The sequence below is a fragment of the Cygnus atratus genome, chromosome 2 (assembly GCF_013377495.2).
Source record: "Cygnus atratus isolate AKBS03 ecotype Queensland, Australia chromosome 2, CAtr_DNAZoo_HiC_assembly, whole genome shotgun sequence".
Lineage (NCBI taxonomy): Eukaryota > Metazoa > Chordata > Aves > Anseriformes > Anatidae > Cygnus > Cygnus atratus.
The window spans coordinates 36,156,058-36,174,744 of record NC_066363.1 but is presented as its reverse complement, the minus strand read 5'-3'; the positions used below and the strand labels follow the sequence as shown (position 1 = coordinate 36,174,744).

Genomic DNA, 18,687 nt, shown 5'->3' with positions numbered 1-18,687 from the left:
CATTATGGAAAGGTAAATAAGACAAGAATGAGTACAACAAATACTCCCAAGGAGTGGGCTGGGGCAGACAATGGAAACTGTAATAAGAACATGTTTATACACAAGCCCAGATGAGTATCAGAAGACCCTACTGGCCTTCTGCCCAGCTGCTATCTGCTGGTCTGCTGGCAGTTTCCCATAGGCACTGCAGTAGAAGGCAGTCATAAACATTTAATTGTTCTTCAGGAACTTTTATTTTTTTTAAGAAATAAAATTGCTGGCTTATAAAATGCGTTGGTACTAAGCCCTCTGTACAGTATGGCACAGATTTTTCTTGAAGGGCCAAAGATTCTGGAAAAAAAAAAAAAAAACAACTACTACTTTAGTGGCTTGTAAACTTGTTTGTTGGGATATTCTGAAACAGCTAAAGGGATCTGGAGTACGCTGACTTCTAGGTGCCTAACACTCTCTGAAGTAGTTTCTGGAGCTTGCTTTCTTTTTCTTTTTTACAGTTGCCGAGAGAGGAAATGATGAGTATTTAAGAGTTTGTCATTTGCTGTTTTACTATTTCTTATCTGCTTTGTATTTGAAGCCGTTAATTTGATTTTAGAAAATCATCTAAGAGATTCAAAGGAACCTTAACGTCTTGTTTCTTCAAAGTTCACCCTTGCCAAATACAGGCTTTACATTCACATTTAGGTGACCTATCCAGTAGTCGGTGGGTAATGAGTTCTTCACGTGCTTTCCAAGATGTCACCTGTTGGAGCTGGTTTGGATTTGTGAAGCTGGCAATTGGCTTTCCTTTTATTACACCCCACCTATTTGTATCAGTTACTTGGGTGCTAGCTCAGGAGAAGGACATTCAAAATGCGTGTATGATGTAGATAAACTGATTCAGGCAACTTCCAAAGAACAAATAAAGTTCAATGCACAATAAAGACAAAAATCCCACAAATAATGTGTATACACTACTACAGACAAAACCCTAGAGTATTTGTCATAGTTTTTGCAGACTGTGCAAATACAGTAACACGAGAATAGTAGTACGTACACACACAACGTAGTTATATGCATCTCTATCAGTGCAATCATGAAATACCAAGATGTCAACAACTGATTTCATCTAAGCAAGCCTGAGTTCTCATCTCTCACCTACAAATGCTCTAGAAAAGCAAATCAACCTAAGCTTCTCCGGGCCTTTGTAAAATTTCTAGCTGCCCAGAAAGTACAAGCTTGGTTTTTCTATGTAGTCTGTGAATTCAGTTCTGAAGTTACGTGCTCTTCCTACATGAAAAAATAACAGTTTATCAGTGTAGGTGCATTACCTGGGACTGAAATTCACTGGGGTGGTAGAGGTGCTTTCCTGAGTACGCCCGGTTTATGATGGTGTTTGAAAGGGCATATAAACCATGGCTCATCTCTGTCTGTAGATTGCCTTTGCAAGGGTGTTTTTTTAATTACTGTTGGTGTGTTGGTAGTTACAGTTGTTCAAGATTGTCTCACGTAGATACATTTGGCGTGTTTCCATACTCATGCCAGTGCTCGGTAGGGCACAAGTTGCGTGAGAAGCAAGAGCAGCACAGTTACGGGGCAAGGAGGAGGGAGGGGACACGACGATGTTCCCGTTTCCCTGTCCTCCCTCAGAGGACACTGAGAAGCAGGTAGGTCAGGCTGCTAGGCTGGGTGGGATTTTTGTAAAGGAACAGCCCGGAGATGAGTATGAAACAAGAAATCCACCTGAACCAGCCCTACTTGAAGAGGGTGGCATGCTCGTGTAGCTTCTGGAGTGTGGTGGCTTCGTGGGTCCGTCAAGTGTCCTCATGTCCCTGCAGACCGGGCAGTGCCAGGCTGAACTCCCCTGTATCCTCCTGATCTGGTCCCGGGTTAATAATTGTTTCCTCCTGCTGAAGGTTTGTGAGTGTCCTTCTATACTGCCATCTTCTTCCTCAATCATTTGTGAGAGTAAATCATGAGCAACCTAAGTAACTGGGGCAATAAAAGTGATGTATGGGTTTGGCAGCGTTTTTTGCCATACCTCAACAAACTCAACCCAGACATACAACAAAGTGTTTACATTGCAGCAGTGGAAAAAGTGCTGAAGAGTTGACTGTAATTCTAACAACAGCTTTCTTTTAGACACAAGTGCAGATCAGATTTCATGTTACACTAGCTCCTCATACCCTGCGTGTTTTACTATTTTTCAAACCTTCCACAGCCCAATTAATTCCACATAGGTTGCTGTTTTAGCATTTCCTTAAATTTTTCTGCCTGAAATTACTTTCCCCTTCCATCAAAGCATGTGGTGCATTCTGTACTTGAGGCTGAGTGGATCATTAAAAAAATCTGGAAGAGGAGACGAGTACAGTTGGCACGGAGCAGTGAGGGTATTCGTGACTGCGGATCTGGGGAGTCCGTAACAATTGGTACTGGTCGTTTAAAAGTACCTTAAAATGATTGCTTATAAAGAGTGAAAGTCTGAGCAGGCTTCTGTAGTTTCCAAGATAAATAGAGGGTTTGAGGTCTACTTTGTTTTTGAAGTTTCACTGCAGTAGCAACAGTTTAGCAGGTCACCCTCTGATTCCCTCCTGTTCGGGGTGCAGGTCCTCGCGGTACCTGGGTGCTGGCACGTGCCCCAAAATGGGGCTTGGGAGGTGCAGCCCCTGCCGGGCACTGCGAGATCTGGCGGGGGCAATATTGCGCCCAACCTCACGATTAAAACTGGAGAGCTGTTTGCTTGAAGATTGAAAATACATCGCTGCAGGGGCACGGTCAGCACCCAGTGAATGGGGCACAGCGTTTTGTGCGGGGACAGCACCATCGGGGCACTGGGCGGTGGCTGCTGCAGCCGCGCTCCTCCTGGCTTGGTGATGGGGGCCACAAGTTCCTCTCGGCCCTTTCTTACTCAGTGTTGTGTGGGCAGCGCTTGGAGGGGACTGCCAGGAGCATCACCAAGCACTTGAGATTTTGATGCAGAGTAAATCGGGTTAGGAGGTGGGGGAGGAGAGAGGAAAGTGTTGGCAGGAGAGCAGTACCAAAGGTGGTAACCTCTGATGCCTCCCTGATGTTAGCTTTCTGATACATGTAGAGTCTGGTGAAGTTTGAGGAGTTTCAGCTCGGTTCTGTTTACAGAAGGCTTTTAACTCTTTTCTCTTTCTCCTCCTTTTCTTCTTCCTGATCCAACTGCTGTGAGTTCCAAGCTGGAGCTTCCCTTACCGTAACCTGCCTGCTAACACAGCTGAGCCTGCTGCTCCAAGAGCCACGGGGACATTATGTCATGTGTAACAACAGGCCGTGGCTCAGCAAAGACAAAATTCCTTAAGCTCTTACTTAGTGGGCTAAATTAACTAATATCCAGGCTGTTAATTGATTTTGGCTTTTTTTTAGTTAAAAAATAATAATAATAATCTGAGGCACACGTCTAGAAACTTTAGAAAGGATATGGTAGAGCCTCAGAGCTGTACCTTTGCTACAAGTTGTCTTGGCTTCTTTTTTGGTTTTATTCCTAGGAGAAGTTCTAATGAAACACAGTTTGCCTCCCCCCCTCCTCTCCCCTTTTTTTCCCCCAAAAAATCCAAGCTCTCTTAGTGGAAGCTAATTTATACTGTGAGAAAGAGACTCTGTTAGGATGAACCCTAGAGAAAGCAGTATCGCGTGCTAGTTAGACCACAACGGCTCCTTCCATTTTTGCCAGAAAGATATGAGAAGAGCAGCGGTAGGTGTGTGATGTAACTTCAGTAGGGTTCTTGGTTAACCTAGCCAAAGCGCTGCCCGTTCCCTGGCGGTGCCGGTGTCGCTGCGCATGTTGCTGTGCTGTCCCTTGTCCTTCCTCTCCAAACTGCAGTGGAAAACAGTCCTCCTCCAGTTTTAGCTGTAGGATCTTCCCAAACAATAGCTATTTTGAAGACTGCTTCTTTGGATTATTTTCTGAGTGCCCTGCGCAACTCCGAGTTAACTGTTCCCTGCAGTTAATTCTTTGGAGACAATGCGTAAACTATCAGAAGTTGCTGGTGCCTAAAGACATATCTACAAACAATGACACGGAGCGGAACAAAAACACCATGGGGGGAGCTCCAGCTTTTTGAAGAAGTGTGACTCGAGTCTTCATGCCAAACCTTTGTTTGCTTGTAAATGAACCTCAGGATAACATTTTTCAATGCTATAAGAAAAAAAAAATGGCAGGAAGCAAAGAACATTTATGTATGATCCCACTAAGCAATATTTCTGGAAAGTGCCATGCGCTCGGAGATAAAAATCAGAACTACCCAGGTGTGATACATTAGGACTGCACAGATCATTCTCCTTCCTGTCCCACCCTGTCTTGGAGCACAACACATGCACAACACCTGGAGAGTTCCTGACAATTTGAGTAATTCTGCCCGTGCCATTAGTCGGGTTTTGTTTTTTAGCAGACACCAAGGCGTTACTAGGCCAGTCGACCACTAACGCTCTGCTTTCTCGCTCGCAGAATGTGAATGGTATAAAGTACCACGCCAAGAACGGCCACAGAACACAAATCCGCGTACGCAAACCATTCAAATGTCGCTGTGGAAAGAGTTACAAGACAGCTCAGGGCCTGCGGCACCACACAATCAATTTCCATCCCCCCGTGTCTGCTGAGATTATCAGGAAGATGCAGCAATAACATGCTGGTCACAAATGTGCCAAGAAATCCTCACCAGCAGTTGCTGATTTTGAGAACAGCCACCTTTTTCAGGGGAAGCATTCAGCAACCCTTTAAACAATTAAATGCATGCTTTAAAATTTTCTGTAATTTTGGAATGATGTATCTTTGTAGAGTTAATGATTTTGTACATTTGCACATGTAATCATCATACCCATTTTCATTACTTTGAGATAAGGTGCTATAAAAGCTATAGGTTCTTCAGAACTTTTTTTCTCCAAAAACAAAAAAATTAGGGGGTGTCGCGTATTTAGTTGTACTGAAGTGTTGAATAGGAGTAAGAGGAGGAGAGCTTGGCACTGATGTAATTTCAAGATTGTAATGTGATGAAGACTTTCAATGCATCTGTCAGTGTGTGTGCAAAACCAAAACAATACCACCGTTGTCAAACTACAGTTAACATGCCTTACATAATGGAGTTATCAGTGGAGTAGCAAGTCTTTTAGGTAATGGAAATATAAATAAGAAAGAATGTTTAACATAATATGCTAAAAATATTTTCATACTTAAATAACATACATAAAAATGTGTGCTTGCTGTATTTTATATTATCTTGCAAATCTTTTTTTTCCCTCTTGAAATGCTGAAAATCTTGCCATTTGAACTAGTAAACAATCACTTTAGTGTTAGAAATTACTTTTTTTTCTTTTTTGTACAAGATGTCATATTATGTTCATGCCCATCAAACTTTTGAGGACCAATATCCCAGTCCAACTAAATATTTACCCCTGAAATATCTGTTAGAAAGACATTTGGAAATACTTAAGTGCAAATTTATGTGTGTGTGAGAAAGAATTATCTTCATCTCAGATGAAGTCTTAAAGCACTTTGTAGTTCTCTATTGCCAACAGATTTAATGTTTTATGTGTTGCCAATTCTTGCAACTACTGTACTAGCATGTGCCTGTGGTTGCAAATAAAAATTAAAAATTCTGCGCATGGTTTAAGGAGGTCCATTATTTGTGCTCAGGGAGCTGCCAATGCCGCTCCCTCCTGTTCATTGTATTTTGAGATTTTCTTTGTACGTTTTTTGCTTCTCATTGTAGGTCACTGCATTCCATTTGGAAGAGTCTGTTTAGCTTTACAATTAATTTTGCTGAAATATGACATATGAGCCTTATTGAAGATTTAAGTGCTTCTTGCAGCAGGTGGTCAGAGAGTGACTTAGAGCAAAAGTCAGCATGAGAGAGCTTCGTGTCTGGACCATACCTGAACATTTGTTGCTTACTATCCTGCCTTGAGCATTCTTCTCTCACAAGTGCTATTCTTGGAATTTAGCTGGCCAGTTGCATCGAGGGGGCAGCCCCCACCCTGCCCCAACCTTGAAACACTGCTTACGTGGCAAGGGTTAGGGAGGAATGCAAAATGTTCAGTACAGTAATCGCCTTTGCTTATTTCCCATCCTTTTAAGTGCAAAAGAAAGCTCAAAACATGAGGAATAAGCCTTTCCCTTTATTTTTTTTTCCAAAGCTTTAAAGGAAAATGTTTTAAGGATGACAATTACCTGTTTTTTCAGCTGAGTAAAAAGAAATCTCTCCAAAAAACTGGGAATCATCCTAATCACTAAGGTTCGAACATCTGTATTTAGACAAAACACCACTTTTTCAAATCCTAAAGAGATGACAGTGGTTGTATTGCACAGTGCTGTCAGCTGGGTTTTGAGGATGATCCAGACATGAGAATTATTGGTACACAAAAGGCCCCATGGGGCCGTTTCCTACCTTCTGCAGTTTTGGCAACAGACGTGGCCAACAACTATGTTTTGGCTCTGCTCCTAGTGCAAGAAACTACAGGCTGGGTAAGTAAACTCAACAGCTAAACAGTCGTAAAATGTCATTGTTGCATGTAAATTCCTTTCAACTATAAAAACAAAATTCCAGTTTCTATTTACCTATTCATTGTGACAGTATTATTAAACAGGTAAAGATGGGACTATTTTGTTATACTGTGTATAGTGAATGTATTGTACTGTGTCTGTGAAAAAGTGTGCTTTAAATTATATTTTCATATGTTTTGTTGGGGACAAAGTACTTTAAGTTTGAAAGTGACAGAGGTTTGTTTTAGAACTGAAGGCAACTTCACGAATTCCTGTCAAGAAAGCTGCTTATAAATGTAAATCAAATCACATTTAAAATAAACTGCCTCTGACCTAAAATGACTGCTCTCTACTTGTCACTAACATAGAGTGAAGCTTTTGGGCTGTCTACAGTCTTATTTGTGTATTTTTACTTCGGGCTCATCAAACTCTGTGTTCCATAACACCTGCAGCAGCTTGAGAGCTGCATCCTTCACACAGACAAATACACAGGGTGCTACAGCCGGGAGGAGAAAATGCAGCGTTTGGATTTAAGCAGTCAAAAGGACGTTCAGCCTGCAGAGGACATTTCCTTCCAACGTCAGACCAGGGCTCAGCCTGCCAGGTAAGAGGTGGTGGTGATGCTCCTGAACCCTCTAATAGTAGGGTATGAGAACCTTTCTTGTGAAGGTTTTCATATTTGAAGCCTCTAGCTCTAAAAAAAGAAGACTTGTTAAAATTTGAATTGCTATTTTAAGTGGCTGTGTCAGGGTGGCTATTTATTTAATAGGGAAACTTCAGCAATTCCCTGTATACGCACCTCAAAGAAATCTGCTTTGGCACACTGAGGTTGTGAGGTTGTCCTGCCTGTGCAGGATGCCGACATCTGAGACTTCAGACACCTTTACTAATATGACCATAACTTTAATAATATTTTGTTTTTATAGCAAGTTCTGTTTTCATACAGTACTGAGTTATTAAAAAATTGCTAAAATATTGTTTCAGTACTTCCATACCTTACCTTGGACTGTCTACTGACAGGAGTTTTGGAGTTTAAAAAAGATGTAAGACCCAAACTGGAATGCAGAGGACTGCTGTAGTAGCTGCTGCTCAGTGCCCTGCAGTCTATCTGTGTCATGCAGCTTTTAATAAACCCTGCACTGAACAGGATATTGCATATGTTCACAAGTAAGAGCTGCACACAACAGAAGTTACTCAAACCCTAAATCCCCAAGTCTCCCTAAAACAAGGCACATAAATAGATGTGAGCAGCATTTACTTTATCATACAAAACTGAAACATCATTTACTGCAATTACGTAAAGCCTAAACTCTGGCTCATTTTATTTCAAAATAAATAAGCAGTGGGGAAAAAAAGGACCGCTGACTCCATGAATAATTCTGCTTTTAATGTAACAAGACTACTGTACAACAAGTGGAAAGCAATTTACTTAATACAGTTAGGTAAATATAAAATGTTTAGATATACACACATGTTTTTACTTACTGGAAAGAAATACAGAAAGTTAAAATGCAGAAGGTTTTAAAAGCCCTAAGCAAAAATGAACACAATTCACTGTTGTGAAAATATAACAATATTTTCTACTGAATGCAATTGCAACATAACGGCAATGACTTTTTAAACAATTAATTTCTAGGCATTTAAGCACAACAGTTTCTTTCAACTCAAAAATTCTGCCTTAAAGTATAACGTACTTCATTTAACATTATTCCTTAAGGCAAACACTGCATACGTAAAACTGAAGTATTTGCCATTACCTTTGTTGCAGGCATGTAATCTCACAGTACGTGCATCTACATTTCAGAAATGTACTAGAAAACTATAGTTTCATTGGGTAAATTATGTAAATTATGCAACTTTCTGGTTTAACTGTTACTGAAAAGAGACTACACAAATTTGCTAGGAGAAACATCTGTTTATTACGTTTTTAATCACACCTCAGTTCTCACGGTCAAGATAAACCGTAGGTGATTTGGTGTTGTTTTATACAGCTGAAGAGCATCACGAAGCTGGTCTCCTTTGTTCTGAGGCTGAGTCGTTCCTGTGTCCTTACAAATTCCAAATTCTACTAAATAGGGGAATAAATAGCTACATACACAACAAGGTCTTTTTTTTGTTGTTTTTTTTTTTTTAAATATAATGTTAGGTAGAGAGAGAAGGTAACTCAAATAGCAGCTTACAGCCAGGATTTATCATGGCTCTCGTTAGAGTACACTAGCTTTTAATCAGAAATCTGCACTATTAAAGAAAAGCTGTGCTGTCGGTTTTGTGGTTTGTTTTTCCATAGGTGGACTACTCAAAGTTGTTTCGTTTTAAGCTACACTGCAAACAAAAGATTTAATCAAAATTTAAAACATTCTGATCAAAGTGCGTCTGGACATGCCTCTCAAAGCCCTGCTGGTCGTAGTCAGGCGGGAACTGCTCGCTGCACATGGGGCACACCTTCCAGTGACTTTCCACGTGCTCCTCAAACTTGCTCTGATCGTAGTTAGGTGGAAACATCACATCGCAAAGAGGGCATTTCTTGTGCACATCAAAGCTTCATGAGGAGGTGGAGATAAAGAATAAAAAAAGAAGGAAAGTTATTTAATCTGTTATTGCCAAACAAAATATAGAGGTGGGCTCCTGCTGCTGCTCTACTACTAATTTAAATTTGAGCCAACTTGGTATCTGAGTACGTATCATACAGTTAATTAAAATGTCTTAGCCGAAAGCCTTCAATACGGTTAATGTAGTTTTTTACACAGGGATTCCAAAATAACTTGGCGTTTAAAAAGTTACATCATTTTGACATAATTCCAACCTCCACTGAATACAAATCTATTGAATGTCTTAATGGCCAAGCAGTTTCATGGGAAACCACTCTCTCTGCTCATAAATGCTCGCTCTTAGCAAACATAACACTTTATAAAAGCTCTAAACTTAGGTTCAAAATTAGGTTGGAAAGAAGGAGAAAGAAAACAAAAGTTATTCATTCATTCACCAAACGACATTTGACATTCAGTCAAAATAAGGTACAACAAATAGTCTGCCCTGTGTAACAGCAAATTCTGATAGTTAATTGTAAACCAAACATCAATTGAAAATGCTTAATAGTATTTCTCCTTCCTTTTCCATCCCCTCTCCCCAACTTGAGTAAAGGACTCCAGTGATATAGAAGCCCATCCATCCCATTAAAGAGCAATAAAAGATAAACATTTACCTGGAATCAAAGCAAAAACCTGTTCCACGTTCATGCAAAAGAAGGCTGGGAGGATTGGGAGCAGAAGGTACGGTGTTGTCATCGTCCTGTTAAAAAAACAGTGGTATTTTAAATAAGAGGCAGCTATTTTCCCCCCTCTCAATACATCTTTTTGCTATCAAGTAAAACCGTGGCTGAAACTTAACCTTTCATGTTATAATCTCTGCAGCACGAGTTTTACTTCGGTGTACAAAAGGGAGACGTGGTTAATGAACATGAAAAGCTAAACAGACTGCCTTTTGACCACATCCATGTAACAGAAATCTGTGCCAGGACTACTAGAAAGCTTCTACTGATAGAGTAACTACGGAAATGCAGGTCACCTCACTGTTATTGCCTTGGGGCTCAGTCAGAACAGAAAAACCTGTGTTAAACCAAGTACAGGGCACCGCACTACAAACTGTAATAGCCTTCTACCGAGAGCCAAAATTCAAAAATGAATTCTACACAATAGACGTCAAGTCAGGTTCTTAAAATCTGTCGATTTTAAATTACAGTAACAGAAAAAAGAAATAGCTAGATAGATAGATGCTGCTGCACGTGTTTGCCTCCCAACAGTCAGGTTTGAGCGATCTGCCTAGGCTGCCATCGGCAGCCAAGCATGCCCCGCGCTGCATGCCGCACTCAGGCGCGTCAGCTAAATTGCCCTGTTGGGCTGCTTCCCCCTGTCAGTTGTGCTCCCGGCACCACCACCAACAGCACGTGAGGAGCTGCAGCGAGCGCTGATGAGGATGGTGAGGCTGAAGACTCTCAGGTTTACCTTGGCGCCTCCATCAAGTGAGGAAGGCAGGTCAGCCTCTTGTGAACACTGCTCCTCGCTGCTCACAAGAGAAGAAAGCCGATTGTAACGGTAATGGGAAACTCTTAAGCAGAAAAATGAAGAATACCTACAGGGACTGATTCTGAAAACTTCCTTTCTGACATGCAAAGGGCCACAATTTTTTATTTTTTTTATTTTTTGAAAATCTGTGACGATATTTTTAGGAATCTCAATTTAAACAAGCACAGTGATTTAAGCAAACACATTTAGGGGTAGAAAACAGCAACAACAGGAAAATAAATTGAAGGAGGTGGAAGAAAACGAGAACTGTGTTTTGAAGTCAATTCTTTATGCAGCACCAAACTAGTCTACAGCATCGTGGTTCTGTTCTATGATAACGCAGCACAAACCTATTACTCTCAAGGTGGGAAAATAGGTACATTCTGCAAGATTTTTGGAACTCCAACTCCTAAATAATTTTCCTTCTCATTTCAAAGACACGGCACATGCCAGAATTATGGCTTATTTAGCTGGTCTTCAAAAACAGATGTGCAAGGGAGCATATATAACACGCAATATGTTTCATACAGGTAGCTAACAGGTATATTCAAACATATTTCACTTTTAGGCTAGCGTACTTTGTCCTCATGAAGAGTTAATGGAAATAGGGCAGGATGGGAAGATTCCCTCAATATTTTTCTTCTCCTGACAACAGCTGTTTAGCTTCAACCATTTAACATTTCCATTAAGCAGCTAGTGGGGCTTGCTGTGACAGATGCTAGCAACAGACATATTTTCCTGTCTAACTTGCTTGCTTTGCACCTGCAGTAAAAAGGGCATATGGGTTTTAAAATACTATTTGTTCCTTTTGTCACGGAAGAGGTAGGATGTATGTATTAAAGAAGAAAAACTATTTAAAGTACTCTCATACTACAATGCTACAGCTTACATGGTGCCAAAAACATGACAAATTTGTTGAATACCAGACTTGTAAGTTCACCAGGACTTATCTGAGAAAAATCTGCATCTTTCTTGGGGAAAAAAATAGTTTCACTACAAATACAGGCTCAATTAACACTTACTTAAGTCCTTTAGAAAAGACTTGCTTGTAATCCTTTACTGTTTGTCACTCTGTTGTTTCTTGACCACGAGGCATTTTTGGTCAGCACTTACTTATTAACACCCAGCTAGAAATGGCGAGGTGGACAAGGTGCTCTTGTGGTGAAAGGGCTCCTTCAGCCTCAAGGCCTTGGAGTAACCTTTGCATAGGACAGATGAGCAGACCCAATGACGAGTGCACAGGCTATTCGTTTTATGAAGGGTTATTAACTATTCAGCTATTTGAGCGAGTAGTCAGGATTTACCAATACCAAATATCAACTAGGTATGAGGGCATTAACTGTAATTATGTGACTGAGTGATGCAGATGGGTCTCCTCTCCCATTCAAAATTACCAATGGATACAACAAAAAAACGACTTTTAGAACACGTCTTTACATGGACCTGAAAGAAACTGCTCACCTGGATGCCCAACTGTAACAGCATTCAGGACTGATCATTCCTGAAGTAATTCACTTTGCACATGAAGGTTACACTACCACAAAAAATCATAGTTTTCCCTATTGCCAAAGAGAATATCTAGGTCTTCAGGCGTGCATTACTCAAATACAAAAATACAGTGAGCAAGGCTACTGCCTTGCAGGCACTGGCTTCAGCAAAAGCAGGTTTGAATTATTAACAGTTTCCAAAAGGCTTTTCTCATGTCAGAGTAACATCGTTTTGTGCATCCCAAGGATATAACTTCTCATGAACCAGTTCAATTAATGATAAAAATCATACTGTGACCTCCTTCCCATAGCTTCTGACCCATGCACCATGCAGGAATGGCCGTATTAAACATTGGAAGTGTGGTCTCTGAAGATATGGAGAGTCTGTCTCCTCACCGTACTTTTGCTCTTGGCCAAGTAAGTATATATAGGAAGAGCAGTTCTTAATTATGTTAAAACTGTGTCTTAACTAAGTTACGCTTAACCCAAAAAAGAAGAAAGCAAATCTATACTGAGCATCCCTCACAGTATATATCACAGAGATCGCCATATAATTAAGGAATGGTATACTAGGAACTGACGATAACTGGTAACATAACAGTAACTGTCTTCTGTTTGGACAACAAATTCATCACTAGGAGAGACTTCCTTATCTAGAAGTTAATATTGGGCTCTAATACAGGACTTCATCACTGCCTGGCAGTATTTCACAGCTATTCTAATCACGACTTATGCTAAGAAATACACAATGAACAATAACTAAAAAGTCTCAGACATTCCCCTAGAGGTAACTTGGAGAAAAAACAGGAAAATGCCCCATTTTACTGGATTCAGACAGCCATCTATCTATTTTTAGCATTTCAGATAGACAAAACTCCCAAAGTGCACCCCATGAAAGTGAGAACTATATGAAGGGAGGACAGCTTTTACACGTTCACAGTCGCTGAGGGCCCAGTTTCCTCCAGTTAGTAAAACCCGTGATGCGTTCTTCATTCCTATATAGGACGTCAGGTTGGAAAGCACTGTGTAGCATTTTAAAACTGGCCACTCTCCCATAGTAAAACCAACCATCCCCTGAAAACCCCAAAGCTGAAGCGGGAAGGCCAGTGAAGCTGCTTTACAGAAAGAGTTTGGCAATAATCACGGGGAAGCCGACCCTCAGTTGCCATGCCTGTGCTGTATTCCAAGCACGGGCATCAGATTACTTTCAGGACCCCACAACTGAGCCATCCAAGTCATTTGGACTCACCTAATTTTACTAAAAACTAACCAACTCTGTCTCAGGTAAGACCTACTGCTTTACTGATTACCATCTAAAGCTCACATAATCGGTTCCAAGATTGCCAAAGGGAAATTAGCAATAGAGTCATGTGACACTGAACAAAACCCCCAGACTTGACCCATCCCCGTCTCCAGGTTGCAGAGAGCGTTCACACGCGACCATCCACAAAGTGACACCATCTTAAGCTTTGAACAAGGAGCAGCCACCCCACCTCCGTACTGCACAGGTAACCAGAGAGAAGGCTGCACACATGTTCTTTTGGTGACTCGGCTCCATATGAGCACTACTCAAACACTTTACGGTCTCTCCATACCTCTCTGCAAGCAGCCAAGAGATACATGGGTATCTGGATGCCAGCTACTCCTTTTATGTCTGTTATCCTATAGAAAAGGACAGTATCTGGCACCTCTAGTAAGTAAGATCAGGCTGATGAAAGTGGTCGCGTGTTTTTTTTGTTTGTTTTTGTTTTTTTAATGTTACTTGGCTAAAAGAAAGACCATTGTGGATTCATCTCAAGAAATATCCTCACCTGGCTGTCAGTTGCCAAATGTTACACTCCACACTTTCCCTGTGACTCACAACATTCTTTAAGAGTCTCAGGACAGTTATTCTGGGCTTACTGCCAACCGTAATCAGGTCTATATTTCTAAAACTCACTTTATTATTAAAAATATATTTTTGTTTATGGATCTCTCCCATACATACCTGCTTCTAGAAGTGACTTGCTCCAAATGATTACATTTTGTTCAGTTACGAGAGCATGAGCAAATTGAAAGTCAGTGCTGAGTGGATGATGGCAGGAACTTGTGGCAAGTCAAATATTCTACACAAAATCAACACCACATGCGTGCTTATCTGGCATGATTAACACAGAGCAGCTTATCCCTCTCAGAAATCACTGTTTAACTGGCCCTAGGTACTACAGTTGCAGAGGAGCGATTCTACCTAATCTCGTCAGAAAACACTGTGTGGAGAAGCGTTCAGAATTTCTCCTCTACCATCCAGATTAACAAAGCTTGTAAAGTTACTCAACTGCACAGAAATGAAAGCAGCAACTACAGCAGGTGAGTGTGACATGCTAGACTGCCTCAGTTTGCTGAACTATTCCTTAGGTTAGATGGATACCTCAAAGAAAACGAGGTGCTGTTTCTGTTCTTCCCCATTCTGGAGAAGCAAATGGCAAAGCTTTTCTTAAACACACGTGCATGCACTTCCACCCCCTCCCCTTACAGACTGAAGAAGTCAATTTTAGTCAAATCTGCATATTTTAGTTGTGTGTATACAGCCTCTACTTCATTCTCAAATGTATCATAGTCCCAGGGCCCAGAAGATTCCTCATCTTAGATAAGATAAATATTGTAGGCATTTTCATCACTGTACATAAGATACCACCAAAACATCCATGCTGTGGTGAAGGTGACAGTACTCTCAAGCTCTTAACCTAACATAAGATGCAGTAATAGGAATGTGGAGAGGAAGACGACCAGTCCATACAATGGTTAATACTTAAAACACAGCACCAAGACTACCAGTGTTTCTCTTCTGGGAGGGAACCTTCTGCCAACAAAGAGCTCTGTATCTTTTTGGTTTTAAAATGCACATAATTACATTTTATACAGCTTATTTTGAAAAACAGTAAAACAAACAGTAATCTTCATATGTGTATATTTGTATCTGCTTATTTGAGTCAGGAATGTGCCCTTGTGGCCGAGAAGGCCAATGGTATCCTGGGGAGCATTAGGAAAAGTGCTGCCAGCATGTTGAGGGAGGTGATCCTCCCCTTCTGTTCAGCCCTGGTGAGGCCACACCTGGAGAGAGCTGGGCCTGCTGAGCTTGGGGAAGTCTGAGAGGGGATTTTATTGATGTGTACAAATATCTGAGGGGAGGGTGTCAAGAGGATGGGGCCAGGCTCTTTTCAGTGGTGCCCAGGACAAGAGGCAATGGGCACAAACTGCAGCACAGGAAGTTCCAGCTCAATATGAGAGGGCACTTCTTTACTGTGAGGGTGACAGAGCACTGGCACAGGTTGCCCAGAGAGGTTGTGGAGTCTCCTTCTCTGGAGATATTCCAAACTCGCCTGGATGCCATCCTGCACAACATGCTCTAGGTGATCCTGCTCGGCAGGGGGTTGGAGTACATGTTCTCCAGAGATTCCTTCCTACCTCGGCCATTCTGTGATTCTTCATGAGGCAGAGCCTGTCATTTCTGCAGAAGTTACCTACGTATATGGAAATTCTCCCACATTACTTAAGTTTTGCATTAGAACTACTTTATCTTTAGCATATTACTAGATCTCTCTAGAAAGATTTTTGCAACTACTCATTTCAATGTCAATTTGTACAGTCTACACATATAGCCTATTTTTGGGATGAGAAAGTAACTGATTCTCATTTGAAAGTAAAAAAAATAAAGATATAAATTACTTGATTTAAAGGCGCCTTTTCACAAGTTGAACTTTATTTAAGCCTGTTATATTCCATCTCATTACAAAAATCTAAGCTGTGTCAGCAAATGAGCACAAGACTCTAGCACTGTTTCTCTTGGGTTTGCAAGGGGGCAAAGCACATAGATCAGAAAGAACACCCTGCTAATTAAACTGAAGCAGATGACTAAAGAAGAGAAGAGCTTGTCATATGTAGTATCTACGTCAAGAATGATCAGTTTAAATATGCAAAATGTGAAGTAAAGGTGGGCAACAGCATTAAGCTCACATTCTAGATCTTAAACAGGCTGCAGAAGTACTGACAGTTTTTCTAATTATTCACAGTAATGGACATTGGGGGCAAAAGGTAGGAGGGAGAAATACATTTTTCTCCATTATAGGTGCTGAGCACCAGGGCTAAAATCATGCCTGTCTGAACACTGATCAGCTTCTGCAAAGGTTAATAGCAATTAAATGTGGCAAACTAGACTAAATGAGAAACAGGTCATGATACCACTGTACTTGCAAAGAGCACAATACTTTGCAGAAAAGTATTTCTTGTTTAATATTTTTGAAGGTGCAAGGGTTCTTGGAATAAAAAAGAATAATAAGCCTGTTCCTGTTCAAATGAAGACATATGGTCCAGTTCATTACAGAAGCCAATTTTCTAGAAGTACATCTTATAGTAGAATGTGAAAGTTAACTGTATTAGAAAGAAAAGCTAACCAGTTTCCACTTAAAACATACAAAAAAGAAATCAGTGAGAATCTGTCACTTTCGGTTTCACCACTTTTAGATAACAGTCAATTAGCGGCTCTTCCAAATAGATGCTTAACAGAATAAAAATCAAAATGGAATTTAATAAATACAGATTCATAAAAGACAGAAAAAGAGATTAATATATAGGGATAAAATATCTAATATTACAGAAATTTTCTTTCAGAATCTAACTGAAAATACTGGTACCAGAATCCTTTAAGTTTTCATTTGTTCTGATACAACCTAGTTTCCACATACAAATTAGGAAGTGATTAAAAAAAATAAAAATTCCATATGTACAAAACAATAGCATCAGGCTTCTTAGATACTGAAAACCTATGTGCAACACTTGAATACTCAGTAGTAAATATATCATCAAGGAAAAATGACGATAATATAAAAGGTTAACTTACATTGCTGTCCTCAGGATCTTCTAAACCATCAGGCCGACTAAGATTGCGTGAAGGCTGACTACACACTACATCATCTTCCAGTTCCCAAAAGGAAGTTCTAACAGGTGGTCTTTGGATCTCATCAGGATTAAAGGCACCATCTGCTCCATCTGAAGAAAAATTAATTAGCTCATCTTTGTTCAGTAGTATTTTGAGATTAAACGTGCTACCTTACATTTAAAATCAGGGCCTTCAAACATTTTTGGCTTTGATAAGATAAAAGACAGAAGACAAATTCTTTTTCTAAAGGTGTCTCTAAAATTTTGTTTCCCTTATTGATTCTCATCAATAAAATAAAGGTACTTAATAATATTCAGTAACCAATAAACTGTACATCAGTATACAGATGGTTGGTACTTAACCTGCACTGAATGAAACATTGTTTTTGAAACAGTAAGGGAGAAATTATATATGGGGAAAAAAAATACGCACAGCCCTTTATTTACCTCTTCTTTCCTGAATTGCATAAGGGTTTCCATATTGCAATACTGGTAATCTACTTGTCACTGCAGGAACTGGTCCATTTTCCTCTGAGTATGGGTTGCGAAAATGTAATGTTGGCTGTGAAATCTGTCCTTCCATCATCCTTCCAGCTTGATTTCCTGGTGTCCTGCCAAGTTCCTAAATAATACAAAGTTTAAAATGTAATTACTCCATGGAGTCACAGCAAAAGTTTTAAATTTTTATGAAGTATTTAGATTGGTTTTTAAAAACACATCTACTAATCTTCACACCCTCCTTTCATCTTGATCTAGAGTCAGATATGCTATTAGAACAAAGCAAAGAGAACACAAAGAAGGTATTTTAAAGAATTCTTCTGTTTTGTTGTCAGTTAATTCAAATTGCATAAACTCAACTGCCACGTTTCTCAAGAAGTATCTACATCTTACAAAATGAAGAAAATTCAGTGAAACAAGTAAAGAATTAGGGTGTTCAAGGAAAGATTGGATGTGGCACTTAGGGACATGGTTTAGTGGTTAATATTGGTGGTTGGACCAGATGATCTTGGAGGTCTTTTCCAACCTTAATGATTCTATGGCATACATACATATATATACACATATTTATTTATATATGAATGTATGTTCAACACCAGCTCTATTAGACTGATAACTAATTCTCTACCTTTGATAAAATTCAGAGAAATTTTTCAGACGATTGATTCCAGGAAGTAAAACCTATTACTCGAGTTTGGTAATTCTTGTTTATATTAACAAATAGAAATTATTGCTAGTTTTCACAAAGATAATCCAGATCAGGTTAGTTAGTTAAAGTACAATATTTATATTTTTAAGCATCATACAGAACAAAACTGCACTAATATTACTATGTAATTTCAAATGAGCGGCTTCTCAATGGGAAGTTGTATATTTTTATACATAGATTTCAAAGTTATTACACTTCCTGTGAAAAATAATTTGCACTCTAAAGGTTTAATGAGCAAAGTTCTAACTCATCCGTACTTATCCCTCCTTACATTTATTTTGTAAACTTAAAGTGAAAATCGTTTTCCTCAACTATTTTAATATGTGCGAACTTGCAGTTTAACAAAAGTAAACGCGTATCTTACTTCCAAAATTCAATGTTTTCATCCAAAATATTAAATTGCTGAATTTATTCAGGGGCTCCAAGAGCCTGCTTTATTTAATTATTTGTATCAGAAAGGCAATTAAATTTTCCAGAAAAGCTCAAGCAGAACTCTGCAAGATATCCATATACGTAAAATCCTGAATTGTTGCATATAAGCCA

The 18,687-nt window shown here is 39.8% G+C and overlaps 2 protein-coding genes across 9 annotated transcripts in view; one reads left to right on the top strand and one right to left on the bottom strand.

Moving 5' to 3' along the window:
• The window catches only part of JAZF1 (JAZF zinc finger 1), a 192,192-nt gene extending 186,873 nt beyond the window's left edge, over positions 1-5,319 (top strand). The window contains exon 5 of the mRNA XM_035556408.2: positions 4,445-5,319. Coding sequence (XP_035412301.1) covers positions 4,445-4,621 — 177 coding nt within the window. The 3' untranslated portion in view covers positions 4,622-5,319. The remainder of the gene's footprint in view (positions 1-4,444) is intronic.
• Positions 5,320-7,841: 2,522 nt separating this feature from the next.
• TAX1BP1 (Tax1 binding protein 1) overlaps positions 7,842-18,687 on the bottom strand; it is a 57,474-nt gene continuing 46,628 nt past the window's right edge. For all 8 annotated transcript variants that reach the window (XM_035556398.1, XM_035556404.1, XM_035556400.2 and 5 more), the window contains 4 exons: positions 17,385-17,559; positions 16,900-17,048; positions 9,678-9,763; positions 7,842-9,014 (listed from right to left, as the gene is read on the bottom strand). In XM_035556398.1, the coding sequence (XP_035412291.1) occupies positions 8,813-9,014; positions 9,678-9,763; positions 16,900-17,048; positions 17,385-17,559 (612 nt within the window). In that variant the 3' untranslated portion in view covers positions 7,842-8,812. The remainder of the gene's footprint in view (positions 9,015-9,677; positions 9,764-16,899; positions 17,049-17,384; positions 17,560-18,687) is intronic.